The 22,482-nt window shown below is 38.2% G+C and overlaps 1 protein-coding gene across 1 annotated transcript in view; it reads left to right on the plus strand.

Moving 5' to 3' along the window:
* The window catches only part of Ccdc122 (coiled-coil domain containing 122), a 48,367-nt gene extending 27,149 nt beyond the window's left edge, over positions 1-21,218 (plus strand). The window contains exons 5-6 of the mRNA XM_048422117.3: positions 274-390; positions 20,383-21,218. Coding sequence (XP_048278074.1) covers positions 274-390; positions 20,383-20,562 — 297 coding nt within the window. The 3' untranslated portion in view covers positions 20,563-21,218. The remainder of the gene's footprint in view (positions 1-273; positions 391-20,382) is intronic.
* Positions 21,219-22,482: the final 1,264 nt, after the last annotated feature.

Below are 22,482 nucleotides of genomic sequence, written 5' to 3' on the forward strand. Positions count from 1 at the left end.
TAAAGACTTAAAGAGTATCCTCTGCTCTGTTGTCAGGGATTCGTCAGCCCAACTACTACTTTCCTTTGTGTTCTATTTTGTTTTCAAATCCAGGTTTGCTTTCTGTAAATAGTGGTTTTTTATTTTGTATGGCCATAGAAGTAATGTTTTAATCTTGTTTTCAAAATTTAAATATTAAACTAGTTTTCATAAATTATGAAAGCACTGAATGTCTTGGGTTTATTTTGATTATTGGGTTTTGACTTGAATATTTTAAATTTTACAATTATTCAGGAAGACATTTCAAAGCTAATGAATAAAATTACGACAGTAAAAGATTCAATCATTGAGAAAACATATTTTATTGAAGAAGAGAAAAAGACACATGAAAAGCTAAGAAAAGAAATAGAGGTAAGTCTGAATTATCTATATTTAAATATTTTGTGAGACTATGTCTTAAGATTATGCTATATTTGTATTTCATAGTTTACTTTTGAGTTTCAAAACAGCTAGAGAACAAGAAAGAATTTGACTAAAGATAAGCCACTAAAAACAAGAGATAACACTTCCTTCAAATATGTAAAAGTTTTCAAACAAAGCGAGTAGTTACAGCAGATAAGGTATTACCAGGTACAACACATGCCTATCATCCTAGCCCTTGGAAGGATAGAGTTTGAAGCCATCCTGGTCTACAATGTAATACCATGTCAAGAAAATATCTGATTTAGAATTCTCTGGAATTCTCCCAGGTCTCATTCTACCAACCACTTGGTAATTAATGGCTAGAAAGCAAAGGCTTCGATGCTCAAAAAGAATGACTGTTTTAGACATTGGCATCTTGAAAACAGAACAATGGACAGTAGAAAGGCTTGCTGTTCTAGACTCTTTGATTTCATATATGCAACTCTCAAGAGTCAATATATATCCATACATATATTCTTGAGAGTGAATAGATATTTGTTGTTTTATATATTATATATAAATAAAATGTTTATATAGACACATATATAAATGTTTTATATATGTTTGTAAAATGAAAATGAGGTTGGGTGCTGGGTTCTTGCCCAACATCCCAGCATTTAGGATACTAAGGCAGATGGATTTTCACAAATTTATTAGAGTCCAGTCCTGGCTATAAAGTGAGACTCCGTCTTCAAACCAAAGCAAATAAATAAGGAAAATGAAAGGGAAACTAATTTCTTTACATGCCGGTGCCACCCTGGACGTTTGTTATTGTCTGTATGAGTGGAGAACAAGATGGAAGAGAATGTGCTGTTAATGGCAAATAAAAAATAATTTCACCTTTAATGCAACAATAATTTGACGTGATATAAAAACATCAAAATAATTTTAAGATGAATAGTTTTTGCCTTTACATATTTTCAGTAAAAAACTATGATTTTATCTTATACTTTAGTAGGAATTTAAATTAGATTAGCCATTTCATTTATATTTTTTGTTTTATACATCAATTCAGTAGTAAGGTAGTATATAACTGGTGTGAAAATGGAAAAATGATTAATTAAATAGAGAAAAGATCTAGAAGTACCTCCCATTCATGAATGGCATAAACAAAATAAGCTAAACTATGCCAGTGAGATGGTTCAGCAGGTGAGGGTGCTTGCTGCCAAGACAAACTGTAGCACTAATAATAAATACCCAGAGATAGATATTGGGGTTCAACCTGATGATCAGGAAAGCAGAGCAGCCAAGCCACTAGAGAACTCATACCTCTGTGAAATCTTCAGACTCAAAGAGAGTGAGTTCCTCTCTCATCCCGCCTTATATTCCTCTCTAGTGCTGCGATTAAAGGTGTGCACCGCCACTGCCTGGCCCCTGTGGCTATCTAGTGTAGCTCCTGGGATTAAAACTGTGCCTGGCCTGGATGACTGACTAGTGTGGCTGTTTTGAATTCTGATATTCAGAAAACTTTATTTATTAAAATACAAATGAAATATTACTACAACTAACAGTCTGAATATCATCCCTGAGAACCACATGAAGGAGGGACAGACTCTTGGTGCAGGTTATCCTCTGACCTCCACACGTGCTCTTGTGGCATGCACTCACCCCTACACACATGCATCACAACACACAACATTACACCATACCCACCCCACACATGTGTGAGAACATCAGTTCAACTATCTAGAGAACGCTAAGCTGAATTCCTGTCTTATGCTACCCATGTTTATACTCTCTGAAGAGCATTTAAGAAATGCAAAAGAAAATTTAACTCTGTGTTAAAGAAACATTTTTAAAAGATAAAAATACTTACATGAACTCTATGGCTAAATATTTTATTCTCCTAACAATAGAGAAGGCAGACTCAGTTCTTAGAAAGATTTGTAAAAGAAGAGAAAAAGTCAAGGACATGTCAATAAGACAGAAGCCCAATGAGCATGTGATATGGAAACACTTATTTAAGCATGTTTATTTAAACAACAATAAATCAGCAAACAAAAAATGAAAATCACTTTCATATTTTTTTGTGTTTATCTTTTTAAACAATATTACATTTTTGTGTTTAAGTTATCTTACAAAGTATGTTTCCAGTGTGATTTGCGTACACACTTCATTTTGGTGGTTACTCTTCCCCTCGCTCCCTCATCTTCCAGCCTCTTCTCCACTGTAACATTTTACCCCTAGGGTTTCCCTTTCACTTTGTTGTTTTCTTCCCTTGTCTTCCACTAAGGGCTCTTTTCTCTAATCTCATGGGCCCCTTTCTAATTTCGTTGCTCTTATTTATATTTGTCGTCTCCTGATACACATATTTAACAGTTAGAGACAAGGATCTACATATGAGAGGTAAAGTCTGGTATTTGTCATTTGGGACCTGGAATACGTCACTTACTATAATGTTTTTCAATTCTACATAGGGTACCACATATCTTCACACATTCTGAAGCTGTCTATTCAGTTTGCTGGATAAAACATTTTAAATTTCAATTCATCCAATTTATTAATCATTGGGGAAATTCCTTCTAATAGTGGGGTCCTAGTCAGAAAGTTCTTATCTATATGTACATCTTGAAGGGAAGTATATTCTTTGTTTTTCTTTAGCAGTTGCAGCATTCCCTGTCTTAAATTCAGGTCTTTGATCAAGTTTAAATTTAATTAAAACCCTGATTTTAATGCAGGGTGAGAGATATGGATCTAATTTCATTCTTCTGAAAGTGGATATCCAGTTTTTTCAGCATCACTTAACAATAAATTAATAATAATTCAAGCTATAATGTCATTTATTTAGCCACAAAGTTATCAATATTATGGACGCAAAGATGAAAAGCACCTGAATTTTAATACAACCTTTATGATTATAAATTGCTGAAAATATCTTGGAAAGAAATTTGATATTATGTAATAAGTTCTTACAAGAACCAGTTCTTAAGTGCCATGGTTAAGGAGAAATTACACATAGTTTACATGCTTGACTTAATTAATTTTGATTAATATCTATACACATCAGTTCCATATCTTGATCCAAACATTGAACTTCCCATGCATCTTTAGCAAGTGCTTTTGTGTCCCTTTCACCATTTAATTGAAATTTCATCAACTGAACTTTTAAAAAAGCTTTACTGATAAATCACTACATAGAATAGTATAATTTATCATTTAAGGCATCTAATCCAAAGGATTTTCATACTTTCTGCCTGGTGTGACCTTCACCAAAGTCAACGTTAGACATTTCCATCACCCTTTTGTTAATTTAATTTTATCTCTTGCTCAAACTGAGTAATTTCTAGTGCTTTCCTTCATTATTACTTTTTCTTTTATACGCTCCAGCTACTGAGAGCCATTGATTTTGTTCAGTTATTTAATCACTTAGCCTTTCAATTTCAACTTGATTCTTTAAATTTTTCTGCTTAAAGACTTTGCCAAGTGTTTCTTCATCTTCTCATGTTTGTGGCTTTCTCTTGCAACGTGTGTATTATGGGTGGCTTGAATTGCTCAGCAGATAACTCTGATGTTGTTACAGAGATGTTGGTGTATCCTGAATTTCATTTCTTACTAGTTTTAAGATCTTGGTTCTTGGTGTGATAACTGGTTTTCCATTAGCATCTGGATGTGTTGGCTACTATGTTTTAAGGCTCTAGATTGTATTTACTTCCAGGAGGCAGCTTAAGTTCATATCTTATTGGTAGTCTCTGCCAACATCCTTTGGAGAGAGGAGAGTCTCTTCACTGTGAACCAGATGTGAGTGTTCTGGCTGGCCCTCCAGACCTCTGCTGTTAGTACCTTGTCTTACCGTTCATGCACACCCTCTGCTGAAACTCTACATTGCTTTCTTAGCTCCGAGTACTGCAAAAGTCCTGGCTTGCCTAGGCTTCCTCTGCTTTTATTGCAGCTTGATGAGAGTAGTATCTTCATGGGGTCCACTGATTCCATAAGATTTAGTGCTTAGAAGGCATCAAAACTTAGAACTGCACAGTTAGCCCAATAAAACTATCTCAGCAGCTGGATTGGAGAACTTCAATATTGCTAGCAATGATATAATACAGGATTTTTAAAGTGACTCTTCTCATGTGTGGGTGGTGAAGAGCTACATTTTGTTTTGTGATATTCATTTTCAGTAGCAGAGTTACTATTTGAAAGTGTTCTGTCTTGGGAGGCTGCTGTTTTCTTCATTATCTGTCTAGAAAGAAAAAGAGGCTTCCCTCGAGACTTTTCCTTGGAGTATTCATTGACACTTCAGGGTGGCTGTCTTCTTGAGAACCCTTTCTGGAGTATGTAAGCGAAATGGAAATAAATGCATGTCATTCCTAGGGCCTGAATTCTCTACCTGTGTTTCTTTCTTCTTTCCAGTTTTCAGAGGCTTCTGATACTTGTTTTCTGATTGATATTTAGGGTTTTTAATTATACAGGAAGAACCAGCAAATGAAGACGTTTCTATTTTGCCAGAAACAGCATGGAAAAATGGTGCTTTAAATGCTAAAGAATAAGAGACCACTAATGCTAGGTTTTGAGGAGTTATCACTAATGTTAAGTCTTCAATTTTTAAATTTTTTCATCAGAAAGTTTCTTGCTCTGAAATTTAATAACTTTTAAGCTTTGTTAATAGGGCTAGCTGTATTATAAGCTTTTCAGATGTAGTTTTACTACTTCTAATAATTAAAAAGTAATCCTCAATTTTGTCACAATGTCATACTCATAAATTTAGATTAAAATTTTTCACAATAATTATTAAAATGAAAAATAAATACAGTCATGTCTTTGTCTTCAGAATATTATACTTTAAAAATAACAATTGTTCTTACTAATTGTTATGAACTGATCATTGATGTTCTGAAAACAACCAGAATTTTTTTAGGAAAGTTGAATTCAAATCCTGGGAGACTTTATTAGTTATTTCTTCCTGTGAGTGTTTTTTTTTCTGAATATTTGTATCCATGGGCCTGTGAAAGTTCATAGGTCATTTTTTTCTTAATTTTACCATTGTTCTAATCCTTAATGTTTTCAAATATTTTTGCATTGCATATTTTAGAGTCTATATTTCTATCCTCTACATTTGTTGTGCAAAAAATTGAAATGGCTCTTGAATTCCAATCTTTATCTGCCAAATAATGTTTTCAGTATTTCTAGATCACTTATGAAATGGGGGAAAAAGGTATTTCTAAATATTTATTCGTAAATGTCTTTCTTTTCCTCCCTATTTTCTGTTCTTACTTATTTAGAAGATGGAAGCAAGAATAAACTGTGAGTCACCAACAAAAAAAATTGGGAGAGCATGAACACAAAATGTCAAATATAAAACACTTAGCAACAGTCAGTGATTTTTTAAATTCAAAGCATAACAAGTGTTATTTGTCAAACTCAAGGAAAAAATGGAGCAGTTTAATATTATTTAGCAGTTGATGAGTGTTGCAAGCAGTATTTTGTGATAACAGACTTTCTATAAAGTATTGATGATTTACTCTTGCCTGAATTTTGTACAGTCTGGCCTTGAATTTTTAAAGGATAGGGAAAATGAGTGTATTTCCAGAGCCCATACAAACCAAGAATATTTGACTTGGTACCACACACCATTCATCTATAAAACTAACAAATGCATCCATTTACTGAAGTTAAGAACAGAAATGGTTACAGAGCCAGAAGCCAATCCATCCTATATGAAAACTCCAGGGAAGTGAAGGAGAAAGGTGAACTAAGGCAATATAAGAATTATTCAAGTAGGACTGGAGAGATAGCTCAGTGGTTAAGAACACTTTTTACTTCTGTGGAAGACCTGAGTTTGATTCCTGGCACCCACATCAGTTCTCAACTGCCTGTAGCTTTCAGCTCTGGGGGATCTGATGCCTCTGTCCTCTGTAGGCACCCAAACTCATGTGCCCTCATGAAACACACACATGCACACACACACATGCACACACACACGTACACACACACGTGTGTGTATTTATTTTAAAAATAAATCTTTAAAAACATATTCAAGTAGATAGAAATTCAAACATGTTAGCCTGTGAGAACATTTTTTATTTATTTTATTTTATTTTATTTTTATTAATTTATAAAAATTTCCACTTCCTCCCCTCCTCCCAATACCCTCCCACTCCCCCCACTCCCTCTCCAGTCCTAAGAGCAGTCAGGGTTTCCTGCCCTGTGGGAAGTTCAAGTTCCTCCCCGCTCCCTCCAGGTCTCCAGGTGAGCATCCAAACAGACTAGGATCCCAAAAAGCCAGTACATGCAGACGAAACAAGTCCCAGTGCCATTATCAATGGCTTCTCAGACAGCCCCCATGTCAACCACATTCAGAGAATCCGGTTTGATCACATGCTCCTTCAGTCCCAGTCCAGCTGGCCTTGGTGAGCTCTCATTAGATCAGTCCCCTTGTATCAGTGGGTGAACGCACCCCTCGCGGTCCTGACTTCCTTCTTCATGTTCTCCCTCCTTATGCTCCTCATTTGGAACATTTTTTATATTCAAATGATAACATCCATAATGATAACTGAGACAAAAGAGGACTAAAGACCTAAACCTCAGGACAAAACAGAAATAGACACTCTACTAAGTATTAAATTTTTACAAGTTCAAGGTGATCTACTAGTAATTTAATTGAAGTTAGAACAAAGCACAATACTTTTAGAAGAAAATAACAAAATCCAGAGTTTTCCATCCCTCTGAGCTTCACCCTGAGAAAGCTTTGCCACTCCTGTTGGTCTGAGGCATTTGGGTCTTTCACATGGCCATTCCCATGTCAAGCAATACGCACTGACTCAGAACTTAACTCTACAAATGGTCATATCAAGAATTTAAAAGAAAAAAATCAGTTAACAAATTAAGGTAACATATTTAGGTTGTCAATAAGACAGTCCTGAAAGTGAGCAAAACAGTACATTGGAGTCAAAAGTTCAACATATGGAGGAAAATATAAGCAAGGATAGGGGAACCCTGAAAAGAAACCAGAATAAAATTCAGGAAATGAAAGAATCACTCAACTAAAAACTACTAGCACATAAAGTATCATCAACAGACACTGCATGCAAACGAATGGACTTAAGGGATAGAGGAACAGTTAAGATAATAACATACTGAGCTATGTAAGAAGGACATGTGCATGACCAATACTTCAAGAAGTCTGGGAGATATTCCAAAACTTAGAATCCATCCGATAGAAGGAGCTAAGATAAAAACAAAATAAATAACAAACTAATAGCAAAAATCTCCCTAAAGCTGGAGAATGAAGTTCACATCCAAATACATTATGCATACAAAGGGTAACAGTTTAGTTAAGTTCTATGTCTTAAGGTAGTTGGGTTCTAAGTCATTTGATTTACAAAGAACACCTCATCCTATCTATTTCTCCAGTAATTCACTCAACATATTTATTGAGTGCTTACCGTCTACTTATTACTTTTAAATTCTGAAGATAGAATGGTAACAACAATAAATAAAAGAACAAACAGTAACCATAAAACTTTTTCTTTGAGAATAAGGTTAAGAACAAAATTTGAGCAGCAAAAATGAGTGTGTAATGTATGTCATGTAGGGAATGAAAAGGTGAGACACTGGGCCTCACAAAGGATGAAAGTGAGTGTGTAATATATGTGTTGGAAATGAGGTGAGATACTTGTAACACGAGGGACCGGCTTGTTGGGGTTTCTGTCCTGCTCAGTACCCTACAGCTGGCAAGTCCCAAAGAAAATCACACACAGGACTCCATAAGATTATAAACTGATTGGCCCATTAGGTCAGGCTTCTTATTAGTCCTTGTAATTTATATTAACCCATTATTCTGATCTATGTTAGCCATATGGCTTGGTACCTTTTCCAGCTGTCAGCTCACATATTGCCTCTTCAGTGATCTGGGCAGGAATGGCGGAGGGAGCTTCCTCCTCCCTAGCCTTCTCCTATTCTCATTGCCCCACCTCTTCTTCCTGTCTGGTTGACCTGCCTATACTTCCTACCTGGCCAATCAGCGTTTTATTAAAATACGTGATTGACAGAATACAGACAATTCTCCCGCACCAGATACTGGGTCTTGCAGAGAGCGTAAACTTCAGCAGGAAGTTGTCTTTGAAGAAAACCTGAAATACACAAAAGATCTAGTCACACAAACATAAGAAAACATTTTAAACAAAAGGACAACCCAGTGCAAAGGCCTTAAAATGTGAACATATTTGGGCTTAGGGAATAGATGTGCAGTGTCTGGAATGGAGGCACAAAGAGAAAACTCACAGGAGATCAAAGTGTGAATATATGAGGTCTTCTTCAATTTTTTTAGTTTTTTTTGTTCTACACCTCGTTCTTTTTTTTTTTTTTTAATTTTTGCCTGCTAGCAATAGGAACTAAATTAGAAGAGCAGCCACACATTTCTTACAAGTTAACAAGCTGTATTCTCTAGGGGACCAAACATTCTTAACTACTTAATGGTACCCAAGTAGTAATATTGAGACAGCTCTCAAATTCAGAATGCCACCTGGAGGGATTTTAAAAAGTTCACAAGGTGATCTTTCCTTCATGAAGTCACTTGCAGGACAAAACTACTTTTTAGCGTGTGAATTTAGAAATTTAACATTGTTAGTGTCTTAATGTCAGGTATCCTGTATTATTACAATCAAAGCCAACTTTATAGGAAACAGTTAAGTTATATGAGTCACAATACTGCTTCTCCCTTACGAAACACCTTGCATGGGAATCGGCTCAATCATATGCACCTGAGAGTTCTTGGCCTGTAGGCAAGTCCATGGGCCATTTTCTTGGTCACTGATTGGTCTAGCTCACTGTGGGCAGTGCTATCTTTAGGAGTGTGATCTTGGGAGGTATAAGAAACCATGATGAGCAAGTCATGAAGAACAAGCCTGTCAGCAGCAAAGCAGAGGGGTCCTCAATTGAAGGAACGAATTCCTCCATAGCCTCTGCTTCAGTTCTTACCCGAGCTCCTGCTCTGCCCTCCCTGCCTGATGGACCGTGACTGGACAGGTGAACGAAACAACCCTTTCCTCTCGAGCTGCTTTTGGTCCAGGCCTTTTACCACAGCCACAGAGAGCAGCGTGCACTGTCCTTGGCCTCTTCTCTGGGCTCCACTTCTCACTGAGGCATTCCTGTCGATGGGTTCTTTCTCTAGCTGTAGTAACATCTGCTCTAACGGCTAGCTGTGGCTGCTGGAGACTATATAACTAGTTCCATAACCTAATTACTGAAGGGAAATTTCACAAGTGGGCTAGTTTGAAACCCTGATAAAACGTATTAACCATTTCCAGCTTGTTATGCATCTAGGAACATGAGCTTAATCATATTCAGTAACCATCTTCTTAAAATTTTGCTACACATGAACATAGTAAATACAGTATTTACAGATGAATGCTGTGGTGGTTAGCTTTTTATCAACTTGACATAAACAAGAGTCACCTGTGAAGAGAGAGCCTCATTTGAAGAATTACTTCCATCAGATAGGCTTATGGGCATGTCTGGAGGAGCATTTCCTTAATTGCAAACTGATGTATGCAGGCTCAGATCACTTTGGGCGGTCCCATCCCTAGACAGGTGGGCCTGGCTGTTAGGTAACTGATCAAGCAAGTAAACAGCATTTCTCCACAGCCCCTGCCTCCAGGTTTTCTGCTTGACTTCCTGCCCTGAAATTCCCCAGTGATGGCCTGTAATCTAAAAGCCCCCCAAATTCTTTCCTCCACAACTTGTTTTTGGTTATGGTGTTTATCACAGCATCAGAAAGCACACAATACAAATATATACCTTTTAAAGAAATTCAATATATTGAAAAGCTTCCTTTGGATATAATTTTATTATTTAATATATTTGGTATATTTAATATATTTGGTGAGTTGGGACTCTGTCATCTCCATTACTTGGTGATTTCATGTAGAATGCCTTAAGTTTTGAGAGGCGTTTATTGTATTAGGTTTGCATGCTACCATTCAAATGTCCCTTAATTTTAGCTAATTCTCCCTGTATTCTCTTCCTCATCCTCCCCATCGATCCTCTCATCCCAGTCCTCTCCCACCACCCTATTTATTCTATTACCCTTTCCTAATAAGTTCTGTATCCTACCCCATTTGTCCCTTACTCTATACCTAACCTCTTTGCTTCTACAGATTGTGACTTGATTATTATTGACTTAATAATAGCTAATATTCATATATAAGCACATATATGCTATATTTGTCTTTCTGGTTCTGGGATACCTAACTCAGGAGGATGTTTTTCCACTTCTATCCATTTACCTGAAATTTCATGATGTCTTTTTTTAAAAAACTGAGTAATACTCCATTGTGTAAATATACCTTTCTAAAAGTTCACTCTCCTGTTGAGGGACATTTGAGTTGTTTCCAAATTCTGTCTATTATGAGTAGAGCAGCAATGAACATGGTTGAACAAGCATCTCTGTGGTAGGATAAAGTGTCGTTTGGGTATATGCCCAAGAGTGGAACAGCTGAATCTTGAGGTAAATTGATTCCCGTCTTTGAGGAACTGCCACACTGATTTCCGTAGAGGCTTTTGCATTCTCACCAGCAATGGATGAGTGCTGCCCACTCCACATCCTTGCCGGCATGAGCTGATACTTGTTTTTTGTTTTTAATCACTCTGACTGGTGTTAGATGAAATTTCAGGTAGTTTTGATTTGCATTTCCCTGACAATAAGGTTGTTGAACATTTCTTTAAGTGTTTCTTGGTCATTTGAGTTTCCTCTTTTGAGAATTCTCTGTTTAGTTATGTCTTAAGGTTTCTATTGTTGTGAAGAGACAACATGACCATGCCAGCTCTCATAAAGAAAACATTTTCTTTATTTAATTGGGGTGATGGCTAACAGGCTAAGAGGTTCAGTCCATTATGATCATGGCAGGAAGCATGGTGGAGTGTAGGCAGATGGTGCTGGAGTAATAGCTGAGAGTCCTACATCTGGTAGGCTACAGGAAGTCGATTAACACACTAGGTAGTATCCTGAGGACAGGAGACCTCAAAGCCTGCCCCCACCATGTTGCACTTCCTCCAACAAGGCCATACCCTCTCCAACAAAGCCAGACCTCCTAATAGTGACACTCCTTATGAGATTATGGGGGCTGATTACATTCAAACTGCCACATTCTACTCCCTGGCCACCATAAGCTTGTAACAATATTGTAATGCAAAATGCATTTAGTTCAACTTTAAGTCTCAATAGTCTATCACAGTCTCAACAAAGTTTAAAAGTCCAAAGTTACAAAGTCTCTTCTGAGAGTCATGCAGTCTCTTAACTGTAATCCCCTGTATAATCAAAATCAAAAAACATTACATACTTCCAACATATATATACAGGATATACATTATCCTGTATATATACACACAACACAGGATATACATTACTATTCCAAAAATAGGGAAGAGAGCATAATGAGGAAATGGTGGACCAAAGCAAGACCAAAAACCAGCTGGACAAATTCCAAACTCTGCATCTTCACTCTTCAGATCTCCAATCCCGTTCAGCTTTGTTGACTGCAGCACACTTCTTTCTATTGCACTGGTTCCACTCCCTGTTAGCAGCTCTCCTCAGCAGGTATCCCACAACTCTGGCATCTCTAACATAGTGGGTTCTCCAAGGCAATCTAGGCTTCAACTTTACATCTTCATGCAATGGCCCTCCATCCAGGAACAGCCCTGACACATGCTTGGCCTCCATGGCTTTCTTTAGGTGCAGAGACAAATTCCACAGCCCCTTTCTTCTATCCTTCACGCTAAAGCCAGAACCACATGGCCAAAGATGCTAAGTTCTGATGCTTGTTGGGCCTGGAATATGACCCACTTGTTCAATTACATCTTCACCAGTTTACTGTCCTTCACTGCCTAAGCTTGGCTGTCCTGAAACTTGCTCTGTAGACCAGGCTGGCTTCTAATTCCGAGATCTCCCAGTCTCTGCCTTCCTAGTGCTGAAATTAAAGGTGAGCTCCACTATACCCAGCTCTAAGCTTTTCTTAAGTTCCCTTCCACAAGTTGGAAACTTAGCTGGGTGGGATCTTGCACTGAGATCACCACTGCCTTTATCCTGTTTCTTAATCCATTTAGCTCCTTGAACACAGGACTTAGCTCCATTCTACTTCCTATGCTCTTTTCTCCTCAAAATTTACATTTTGCAATTTACCCTGATCAGCTTGCTCTTTTTTTTTTTTTTTAAAAAAAATCATCATTAAACTTACCACTAATATCAACGTGACAGAGTCTGAATACTAGGCTATTTTGAGATTTCTTCTGCCAATAGAATTAATTTGAGACTCTCTTCACTTTAGCCTTAGGCAGATGCTTCAGACGAAGAGCAAAAAGTAGCCACTTTCTTCACCAAAATTTCACAAGGCCAATTTCTAGGCCACATACTAATATTCTTCTCCTCTGAAACCTCTTGATCCTCACAATTCATCAAACCACTTTCAGCACCACTGTCTTCCATGCTTCTATTAAGCAGCATTTTTAAACATTCTGCTTTTCTAACCCGGACTCCCAAAGTCCGTATTACTCCAAATAAAACCATGGTCAGGCCTATCACAGTAATACCCGAGTCCTTGGTACCAACTTCTATCTTAATTGGGGTTTCTATTGCTGTGATGAGACTCAAACCATGGTAACTCTTATAAGGAAAATATTTAATAGAGCTGGTGGCTTATGGTTTCAGAGGTTCAGCCCATTATCATCATGGCGAGGAGCATGGTGGTGTGAGGGCAGACGTGGTGCTGGAGTAATAGTTGAGCGGCCTACGTCTTGCAGACTGACCTGGGCGTTATCCTGAGCATAGAAAACCCCAAAGCATGCCCCACAGTGATACTTTCTCCAATAAGCCACACATTCTAATAGTGCCACTCTCTATGAGATTATGGGTCCAATTACACTCAAACTACCACAAGATATGTACCCCATTTTTAGCTGGGTTTTTGTTTTCTTGGTTTCTAGTCTGAGTTCTTTTTATGTTCTGAATGTTAGTTCTTTCAGATGTATAAAACATTTTCTCATTATTTAGGCTGCTGCTTTGTCCCAATGACCCTAATGATAATATCCTATGCTATGCAGAAGCTTCTCAGTTTCATGAGGTTCCATTTATTAATTGTTGGTCTTATTACCTGTGCTAAAGATGTTCTATTTACAAAGTCTCTTTCTGTGCCAATGAGTTTAAGGCCTTTCTGTACTTTCTCTTCTATCAGGTTCAGTGTATCTAGTTTTATGTTGATGCCTTTCATCTATTTAGAGTTGAGTTTTGTTCAGGTGGTAAGTATGGACTTATTTGAATTCTTCTACATGCAATCATCCACTTTGACCAGCACCATTTGTTGAAGATGCTGTCTTTTTTCCAGAGTCTGTTTCTGGATTATTTATGAAAAAATCAGGTGCCCATAGACGTGTGGATTTATGTATGGGTCTACAGTACAATTCCATTGATTAAACTGTTCATTTTTGTGCCAATACCATGCTGTGTTTGTTACCATAGTTTTGCAGTACAACTTGATTGGGGATAGTGATACCTCCCACAGTTCTTTACTTATTCATGATAGTTTTAGCCACTCTGTGGTTTTTGTATTTCAGTTTTCTTATCTCTGCTGAGACCTGCTTTGTGTCTGAGTGTGTGGTCAAGTTTGGAGAAAGTTCCATGAGGACTGAGGCAAACAGTGAGGAGAGGCCAGAGCAGAACATCTGCTTCTGGCCTGGGGGTGACATCAAGATTGGACTTGAAGCAATGGAGGGGAGAGGTGAAGATCTGCAGTTAGCCTGCTTGCTTCCCTGGTCACAGTGACCTGTGGGATTCTGGGGAATCCTGGTGAAGTTGAGGTTAGAGATGAAGCAATGAGTGGGCATACGGAGGTTAGTAGGGGAACTCTGTGTGATCCACTGGAGATGGGGGCAGGGGAGAAAGGGGAGCTCTGTGTGATCCACTGGAGATGGGGGCAGGGAAGGAAGGGGTGCTCTGTGTGATCCACTGGAGGTAGGACAGGGGAGGAAGGGGAGTTGCAGCAGATTTTCTGCTGCAGAGTTGGGCATGAGACTGGGGGATTGGAGCAAAGGGAGAGGTGAGGATGTGCAGATGGCCTGCCTGCTTCCCTAGCTGGAGTGGTCTGCTAGTTCCCAGGGAATGCCTGGTGGAGTCTGGGTCTGGGATAAAGCAATGAGTAGGGGGAGGAAAGTTAGGAGTAAAATATCTGTATGGTCCCCTGAAAAGAGGGTCAGGGATGGGGGAAGATGACCACAGCTGGTTGATCTGCTGCAGAGCTGTGGATTAGATTGGGTGTTTGGATTTGGAGGAGCTGAAGGAGAGGTGAAGATCTCTAGTTAGTTTACCTATTTCCCTGGTCAGTCTATATTCATTGACTTTTAATCCTTATAAAGTCATTTTTGTTTAGCTAACATGTCAACAAACCTGGTTGGCTAAGTAGAATACATCATCTGAATTTTCAAAATTAACAAATATTGACTATCTGTATATGTATTATATACTTATATAACTTATTGCATTTTATTTGAAGTGTTAATTGGTGAGTTCTACTTTGTTTATATATCAGTATTTTGCAATGTTTACACTGTCATTCCAGTTCTGCTGTTGGTGCACAGTGATGTTTCAATGTGATTGTTTTCCTTGGTCATCCTTGTTAAGAATATTTTCTAACAGAGCCTCTCTGCCAGTGCAAAGGAATCCAATCAGACCAGATTAAACCAAATTAAATGCCTGAGTTTAACAGATGGCAGACTTCTGTGTGGCCAAGAGCATGGCAGGGGAAAGACAGAGGGAGTGCACACGTAAACCCAAAATCACGTGTTCCTTGTTCCAGTGTGACCCTAAATACCCTGTGTGAGTGGCCCTGACCCTGCCCAGGGAGGGGTCAGCACTTGGCAGACTGGGAGTTGGAGTCCAGACAATCCTATTTTATTTTGTGTGTTTAAAAATATGTTCTATGAAGATGAAGTAGTATATAGTATTCATCATACTATCAAAAGTATCCTGTCTATAAGCACAGTAAAGAGCCTCTGAGCACTAATAGAGAAGCTGAGAAAGAGACAGAAGAAAGGGGAGATTGAACATGTGGCCCAATCTGGGTTCTGGTGGTAATAGCTCTAGTAGTACCTAATATATGTGCGTGTGCATGTGTGTGTGTGTGTGTGTGTGTGTGTGTGTGTGTGTAATAGGTACCTTCTCAGCCACATTTTTATGTAATTGTACTGATATATTTAAGATAAATATTGGGCTGAAGAGGTGAGTAAAGGCATTTGCTACCAAGCATAATCTGAGTTACGTCCGCAGAGCCCACATGGTGGAAGGTAGGAACGAACTTCCACAAGTTGTCCCATGACTTCCACACATGTGCCCCTTGACACTTAGACACACACCACTAAATAAATGTAAAAATAGATGTTTAACTATGAGATATCACTTCAGATTCATAAGAATGACTATTTAAAATGGCAAATAGTAATGAATATTTTGAGGGTGTAAAGAAATTGGAATTGTCACATTTTACAAGTGGGAATGTAAAATGGCGCTGTCATTCTGGAAAATAGTTCTTCAGATGGTTAAACATGAAGTTACCACATGACCTAATATTCTTTACCTAGGTTTATAGCCAAGATAGGTGAAAACATGTGCACACAAGGACCTATACATGATTATTCATAATAGTATTATTATAAAACTAAAAATGTTCATCAACAGGTAGGCAGATAAGTAAAATGTGATATATCATACAATTGGATATTATTTAACAGTAAAAATGATGAAATACTAATCACTGATACATTCTACTTCTTGGCTGATCCTTAAACATATTATCCTAGGTTAGAGAAGCCAGTTATAAAGAATTATATGATTCTGTTTATATGGAATGTCCAGAACAGGCAAATGTATAAAAGAAAAATTAGGTTAGTGGTTGCCTAGTACAAAGAATAGGGTAGAGAAATGGAATGAATGCTAATGGTTACTTGTCTTCTTAGGAAGTTAATAAAAATGTTTTGAAACAGATTGTGGTTATGTCTTTATAGTTCTGTAAACATGTTAAAAGTAATTTGTCTGATTTAAATAATGGATCATGTGAATTGTTTAACTACCATAACCTATATTGCCTTGGTACTGACCTGTGCTGCTTGCACCCTGGAATTCTGACTAGGGACATTCACACATGTACAAAGCCAGGATCAAGCTGGGAGGTCTGCTACTTCAAATGGAGGGTGCCTACTATAACCATCATTCAGAACCTCAGTATGTTTATTAGGTGCAGGGAGAGGGGTTAGCTAACCTTGGTAGGAGGTTTCTGTAGGTGAGCAGTTGCAGGCTGTAGACATCTAGAAGGAGGAAGCAGCAGATGCTAATCTTTGAACACACTAGTCAGTTATTTATAAACGGTCAAACACTCTTTGGTACCCTTCCTCAAGCCAGCCATATGGAGAAATGACTTCGCCAATTTCCCATGAATCAGAGTTCTTGGAGTCCTTGACATGGCTATGCCCCCCTCAACAACATACATTCACTCAGAACTCCCTCAGAGTTTCCTCCACTTTTAACAAACAAGATAGGGATGCTGTGTATAGTCAGTACAATACAGGAATTGTTTTTCACTTACTATTGTTTGGAATTTTATGCTATTATTATTTTTGAGAATCCTCATGCATGAGTATTGTAATTACATCCTTTCCACCCTATACTCTCTCTACTCCACCTCTCTCATAACCTCCTCAATCCCTCTCAACTTCATGACCACCTCGTCTTTAACCAGTTTTATGTGTTTAGGGGTGACTGCTTGGGATTGGATATCAATCTCTATCAACAGATAAAAATATCCATTGAGGGGCTTGTTCCTGAGAAGGCTGATTCTCCCTCTTTTAGTAGTCATTAATTGTCTATAGCTCTTCATTCAGAAGCTATATGAGCATAAAACCTTCATTTGGCATTATGAGATGTTTCCCATCAATACTGAAATGTCAGCTGGTGTTGTCACTGTGTAGGTCTTGTGTAGCTGACTATATTGTGAAAAATTCATGGATGTGACTGTCATATATAGAGGGCACTATCTTGTAGCACACATTCTGATCCTCTGCCTCTTGCAATCTTTTGCCACCCTCTTGGACCATGTCATCTGAGCCTTGGTGGAGTTGTGTGTGTGTGTGTGTGTGTGTGTGTGTGTGTGTGTGTGTGTGTGTATATATATATATATATATATATATATATATATCCATCCACTGGAATAGGCAGTTCATCATATTCAGTTGTTCTCTGCACTTTCACAAGTTGGGTATTTCTGAAATTTTTATTTTGCTGCTAAATGAAGCTTCTTTGAGGGGTAAGAGCTATACTTATCCATGGATAAGGATATGTGTAATTGGAGTTTCTGTCACACCAACAACTCCCAAATACACACAGCTGCTTCCCAAATATTGACTCAGAGACTTAATATAAATTATAAATGCTTGACTGATAGCTCAGGCTTGTTACTAACTAACTCTTACACTTAAATTAACCCATCATTCTTATCTGTGCTTAGCCACATGACTTGGTACCTTTTCTCAGTACAGCATTCTAATCTTGCTTCTCTGCATTTTCCTGGGACTCACTGACTCTTCCCTTCCTCTTCCCCAAATCCTTAGTTTGGTAGCCCTGCCTATACTTCCTGCCTTGCTACTGGCCAGTTAGTGTCTTATTAAACTAATCCAAGTGACAAATCTTTAGAACGTACAAGAGGATTATTCCATAGCAGCTATGTATTCAGAATGCAGTTGGGAACCATATCGGTTTAGGAAAGTGGCAGAAGTAGGTTTTCCTCTAGGGTCCATGACCTTGCCAACTACAGGTAGTTGACTAGGTTTATAGTGACAGGCTTGAATTCTCTCTAAGCATTGAGCAGGGATTAAGTCCAATTAGATATCTAATGATTACCCCTGAACTTTAAGTGCTGCTTGTGCACCCTAAAATATATCTTGCCATGCTTCTAATGGTTGTGGCTCAAGGACTTTACAGCTAGTTAGAACTTTTGATTTCTTTCTCCCTTGGCATTTTTGGATGCTATGAGAGCTAGGCCTTCATGGGAGCCTATGGGAGAAGGCTTCCAAGTCAGTTTCAGTTTGTTTCCTCCAAGCCCTGTGTCTGAAGTGTGTGGTGTCTTCAAAAATCGGGTCTTACCTTCAAATTCGTACGTACAAAGTAGGATAGAACCCTTGCCAACAATACATCTAATAAGTGATTGCTGATCAGAATATACAAAGAATTCAAAGAGCAGTCAAGAAAACAAATTACCCAATTAAAAATGGGCCATGAATCTGAACACAGAGTTCTCAAAATAAGACAGAAAATTTGTTAAGAAGCATGTTTAAAAATTTTTCAGTATCCTTAGCAATTAAGGAGATGCAAATTAAAAGTACTTCAAGATTTCATACCCTGCTCCACATGACTGAACTAACTAACGTTGTTAGTAAGCAACTAACAACGGTACTGGTGAGGATGTGAGGAAAAGGAAACCTCATTTACTGTTGTTGAGGTTACAAACCTGTGTAGCCACTGTGAAAATCAGTGTGTCAAAGCCTTAGAAAGCTAAAGGTAGATCTACCTTGTGACCTAGCTGTAACTCGCGGCACGTGCCCAAAGGACTCAACACCCTACTTCAGAGATACTGTCTTAGCCAAGCTCACTGCTGCTCTATTTATAGTAAATACCTAGGAAACAGAAATAACTGAAATATTCTACTTATGAATGGGTAATGAGATTGTAGTACATGTACTGAATTCTATTCAGCTTTTTAAAAAATGAAATTGTGAAATTTGCAGATAAATGGATAAAACGTTTTACCTTCTTGTGGCCAGACACTGCATCGCTTGTAATCTCAACCACTTTATTACCCTGCAGTGTGTCAACGTCTGACTTCGAATAAATTTATCCAATTATTTAGTGCAAGAAAATAGACCATATCAGCTCTTACATCAGTGGTTCTCAACCTGTGGGTTTCGACTCTCAGTGACCCTTTCACAGGGGTTGCTTAGGACCACCATAAAACATAGATATTTGCATTGCAATTTGTAACAGTAGCAAAATCACAGGTATGAAGTAGCAACAAAAATAATTTTATGGTTGAGGTCGCCACAGCATGAGGAACTGTATTAAAGGAATAGGGAAGGTTGAGAACTACTGTCTTAGATCTTTTAGATCTTGTGTGTGTGTATGTGTTTCAGTGAGCCACTAGATGTAGAAAACAGAACCATTTCTCTTAATTAGTGGTAAAAGACATTAGAACAATTAAATTCAATGGAGTGTAATAGAACAATGAATGATTCGTGAATTGGTAAATCATCAGAGTCAGAAGAGGTGCTGTCAGTGGTGTGGGCAGGCAGCATTTCTGGACAGTAAATGGAAGTGAGATACAGAAGTGGCTCCACTGGTCACAGCTCAATGAGCATGGTCTTTCCAGCTGGCAGCCGAGAGCTACTGAGACATGGCTGCTGCAGTCTGCTGAGAGTCAGCTGTGTTACAAATACATGCTTGTAAGCTCTCAGTTTAGATACTAAGATTGCAGCCCATCAGCTAGGACTCAATAAAGAGGCACCTTCAGGCCACATTTACTTAACACTGGGTAGGTCCCTTGACAAGCAGAGGGTATTCCATCCTGAATGGCTAATTTGGGTTCAAATCCCAAACACCACTGTTTGTGAACTTTGAACTTGTGTTCAAATTACTCTGATTTTCAGTTTCTAGACACACACACACACACACACACACACACACACAATAATAATAATAATAATAATAATACCCACAATATAAGTTATGATGGTCATTTTACATAGAAAAGTTTCAGCACTAGCAATATGTTGAATACTTACATAATTCTTGTTTGTGTTGACTATTTCAATGAATGATTTCTAATTGAGTGCTTCCCTCCAGAGGAGTCAGAGCATCTGTTATTAACTCCTGACTGTGTGTGCTCACAAGCACTGTTGATGTGTACTGTCTTCCAACAGGTACAACGTAAGAGATATGATGCAATTCTTAAGCGTTTGCATTGTCAGGTGAACAAGATTCAGTTAAAAAAGAGGAATTGGCAATGGAACATCCAACAACTGGAAAAAACTGCAGCTGAGTTAAGAAAACGCCTTGGAGCAAAAGAAGCCCATGAAATACAGAACAGACCAACAGCATAGTAGGAAAGAATACTGTGAAGATCCTTTGATCTCCCGAGAGCCAGCACCCAGTAGAGACAGAGGTCTGTCTCCATGACCAATATTTTCTTTTTTCCTTTTCTTCCTCTTCTTTCTTTTTGTTTCTACTGGGTATCTATTGGTTAAAGTGCCTCTAAGTCTATAGTACACAGCACTAGGCAGACAGCAGCAGTGCTTACAGCAAGCTAGAAGAAGGGTGGGTGTGTACCCTCAAACGGTCATTTCGCTCCTGAGTGCCTGCTGGTAACCATGTTGGATTCACTACCCTACAAAGTAAAAGTTTAAAAGAAACAGCTGAATTTTCAATGACTTAAATTGTTTGGATTATTAAATAGTTGTCTGTTTCAAACTTTTTATTAGATTATTTTACAACTGTCTTTGCAGTATCCCATGAATATTAATATTCATGATAATTTGATTATATGTTTAATGCATCAACTGTTTTATTATGTTTCCTCTTTTCTCCAGGAGGTAGCAATCATTTTTCTTTGTTATTAAATAACATATTTTAGAATGTTACAATCCATAAGATTTGTGTTTACTCTTCAGTCTATAAATTCTTTATTCCTATATTGCGCCTAAAATAAAACTACATCATCATATAAGCTAGGCATACAATAAAGCTCTTCAAAGAGGTATTTTTCCACATTGAAAGGCAGATTTTTTTTGTCAATGGCAGTAAATTGAATATGAAAACACCTCTGAAGTGCTCTCCTTCATGCTCTATGGATCACAACTACAGAGAAGTAAAAATAAAATATTAATTACTAAAGATGCAGTTTTAAAATATTCACTTGTAGGATCAAATAATTTCTAAGAAGCAACACTGAGAAGATATTTTAAATTCATTTCTCACTTCCTATATGCCTAACATTCAGTGAGTTGTGTAGTTGATAGAAAACCTGATATTAGTAATCTCATTATGGCTGGTGTTAATAGTCTTAGTGTGGCTTACTACAGTTAACTCGTCACATGACCTTTCCTGTAACACAATCTGCTTTGCTCCTTGACCCAGAAGTGCTACTCCAAATAGAAAGGGTTAAACTTGCAGGCTGTGGGGGCGCTCACTGTGCTCAGCTCGAGACAGGGTTGAATTAGATGCTTCACGTCAGGTATATGTTAGCACAACATGCATGTTAAGAGTTCTAGTTTTCTCATCTCCTTTTAAGTTTATCATTGTGATCACTAGCAGCTTGAGTTATGGTTTCAGGAAAATGCAGTGTGAAAGATCAGATACAGGCAAAAGGTGCTTAAGGAATTCCCGAGTCGAGATAGTCTTAGGTGGCAGAGTATGCTTTATTGAGGAATGCTGGAGGTTTGTTCCTATTGCCCTGATAAAAAAATCCTGACCAAAGCAACTGAGAGGAGAAAACACTAATTTTAGTCTATACTTCCAGGTCACAGTTCCTCATGGCAAGGAAGTCAGGGCATCAGGAATGTGATGCAGATGATTGCATTACTTCCACCGTCAGAAGAACAATGCATGCATGCAAGCACTCTGTCTACAGGATGCCCTGCCCAGGAAACGGCCTCACCTACAGTGAGTGGGTCTTCCCACCTTAAAGTAATCAAGATAACCCTGTAGACATGCTCAGTGGTCCATCTTCCAGGTGGTTCTAACTCTTGTTAAGCTGACCATTCACCCTAGCCATTACATGGAGCACACTGGAAGCACAGTCAAGAGTGCCTACAAGACCAATGACTCCCCATGAAGGGGCAGAGGGAAGAGCATTTAAGAGAGTGGCTTTCTTCTAAGCCACATGGCCCCTGGTTTTATCTTAAGCTAACATCAACATCAGGCATATTCCTGCTGCTGAAGGTGCCGTACCGAGGCTTACAGCTGGGCATTGCACCTTTATGGTGGCGGTGGTGGTGTTTATCTATACTATGCTAGGAAACTAT

Source organism: Myodes glareolus, chromosome 12 (genome assembly GCF_982192425.1).
Source record: "Myodes glareolus chromosome 12, mMyoGla1.1, whole genome shotgun sequence".
Lineage (NCBI taxonomy): Eukaryota > Metazoa > Chordata > Mammalia > Rodentia > Cricetidae > Myodes > Myodes glareolus.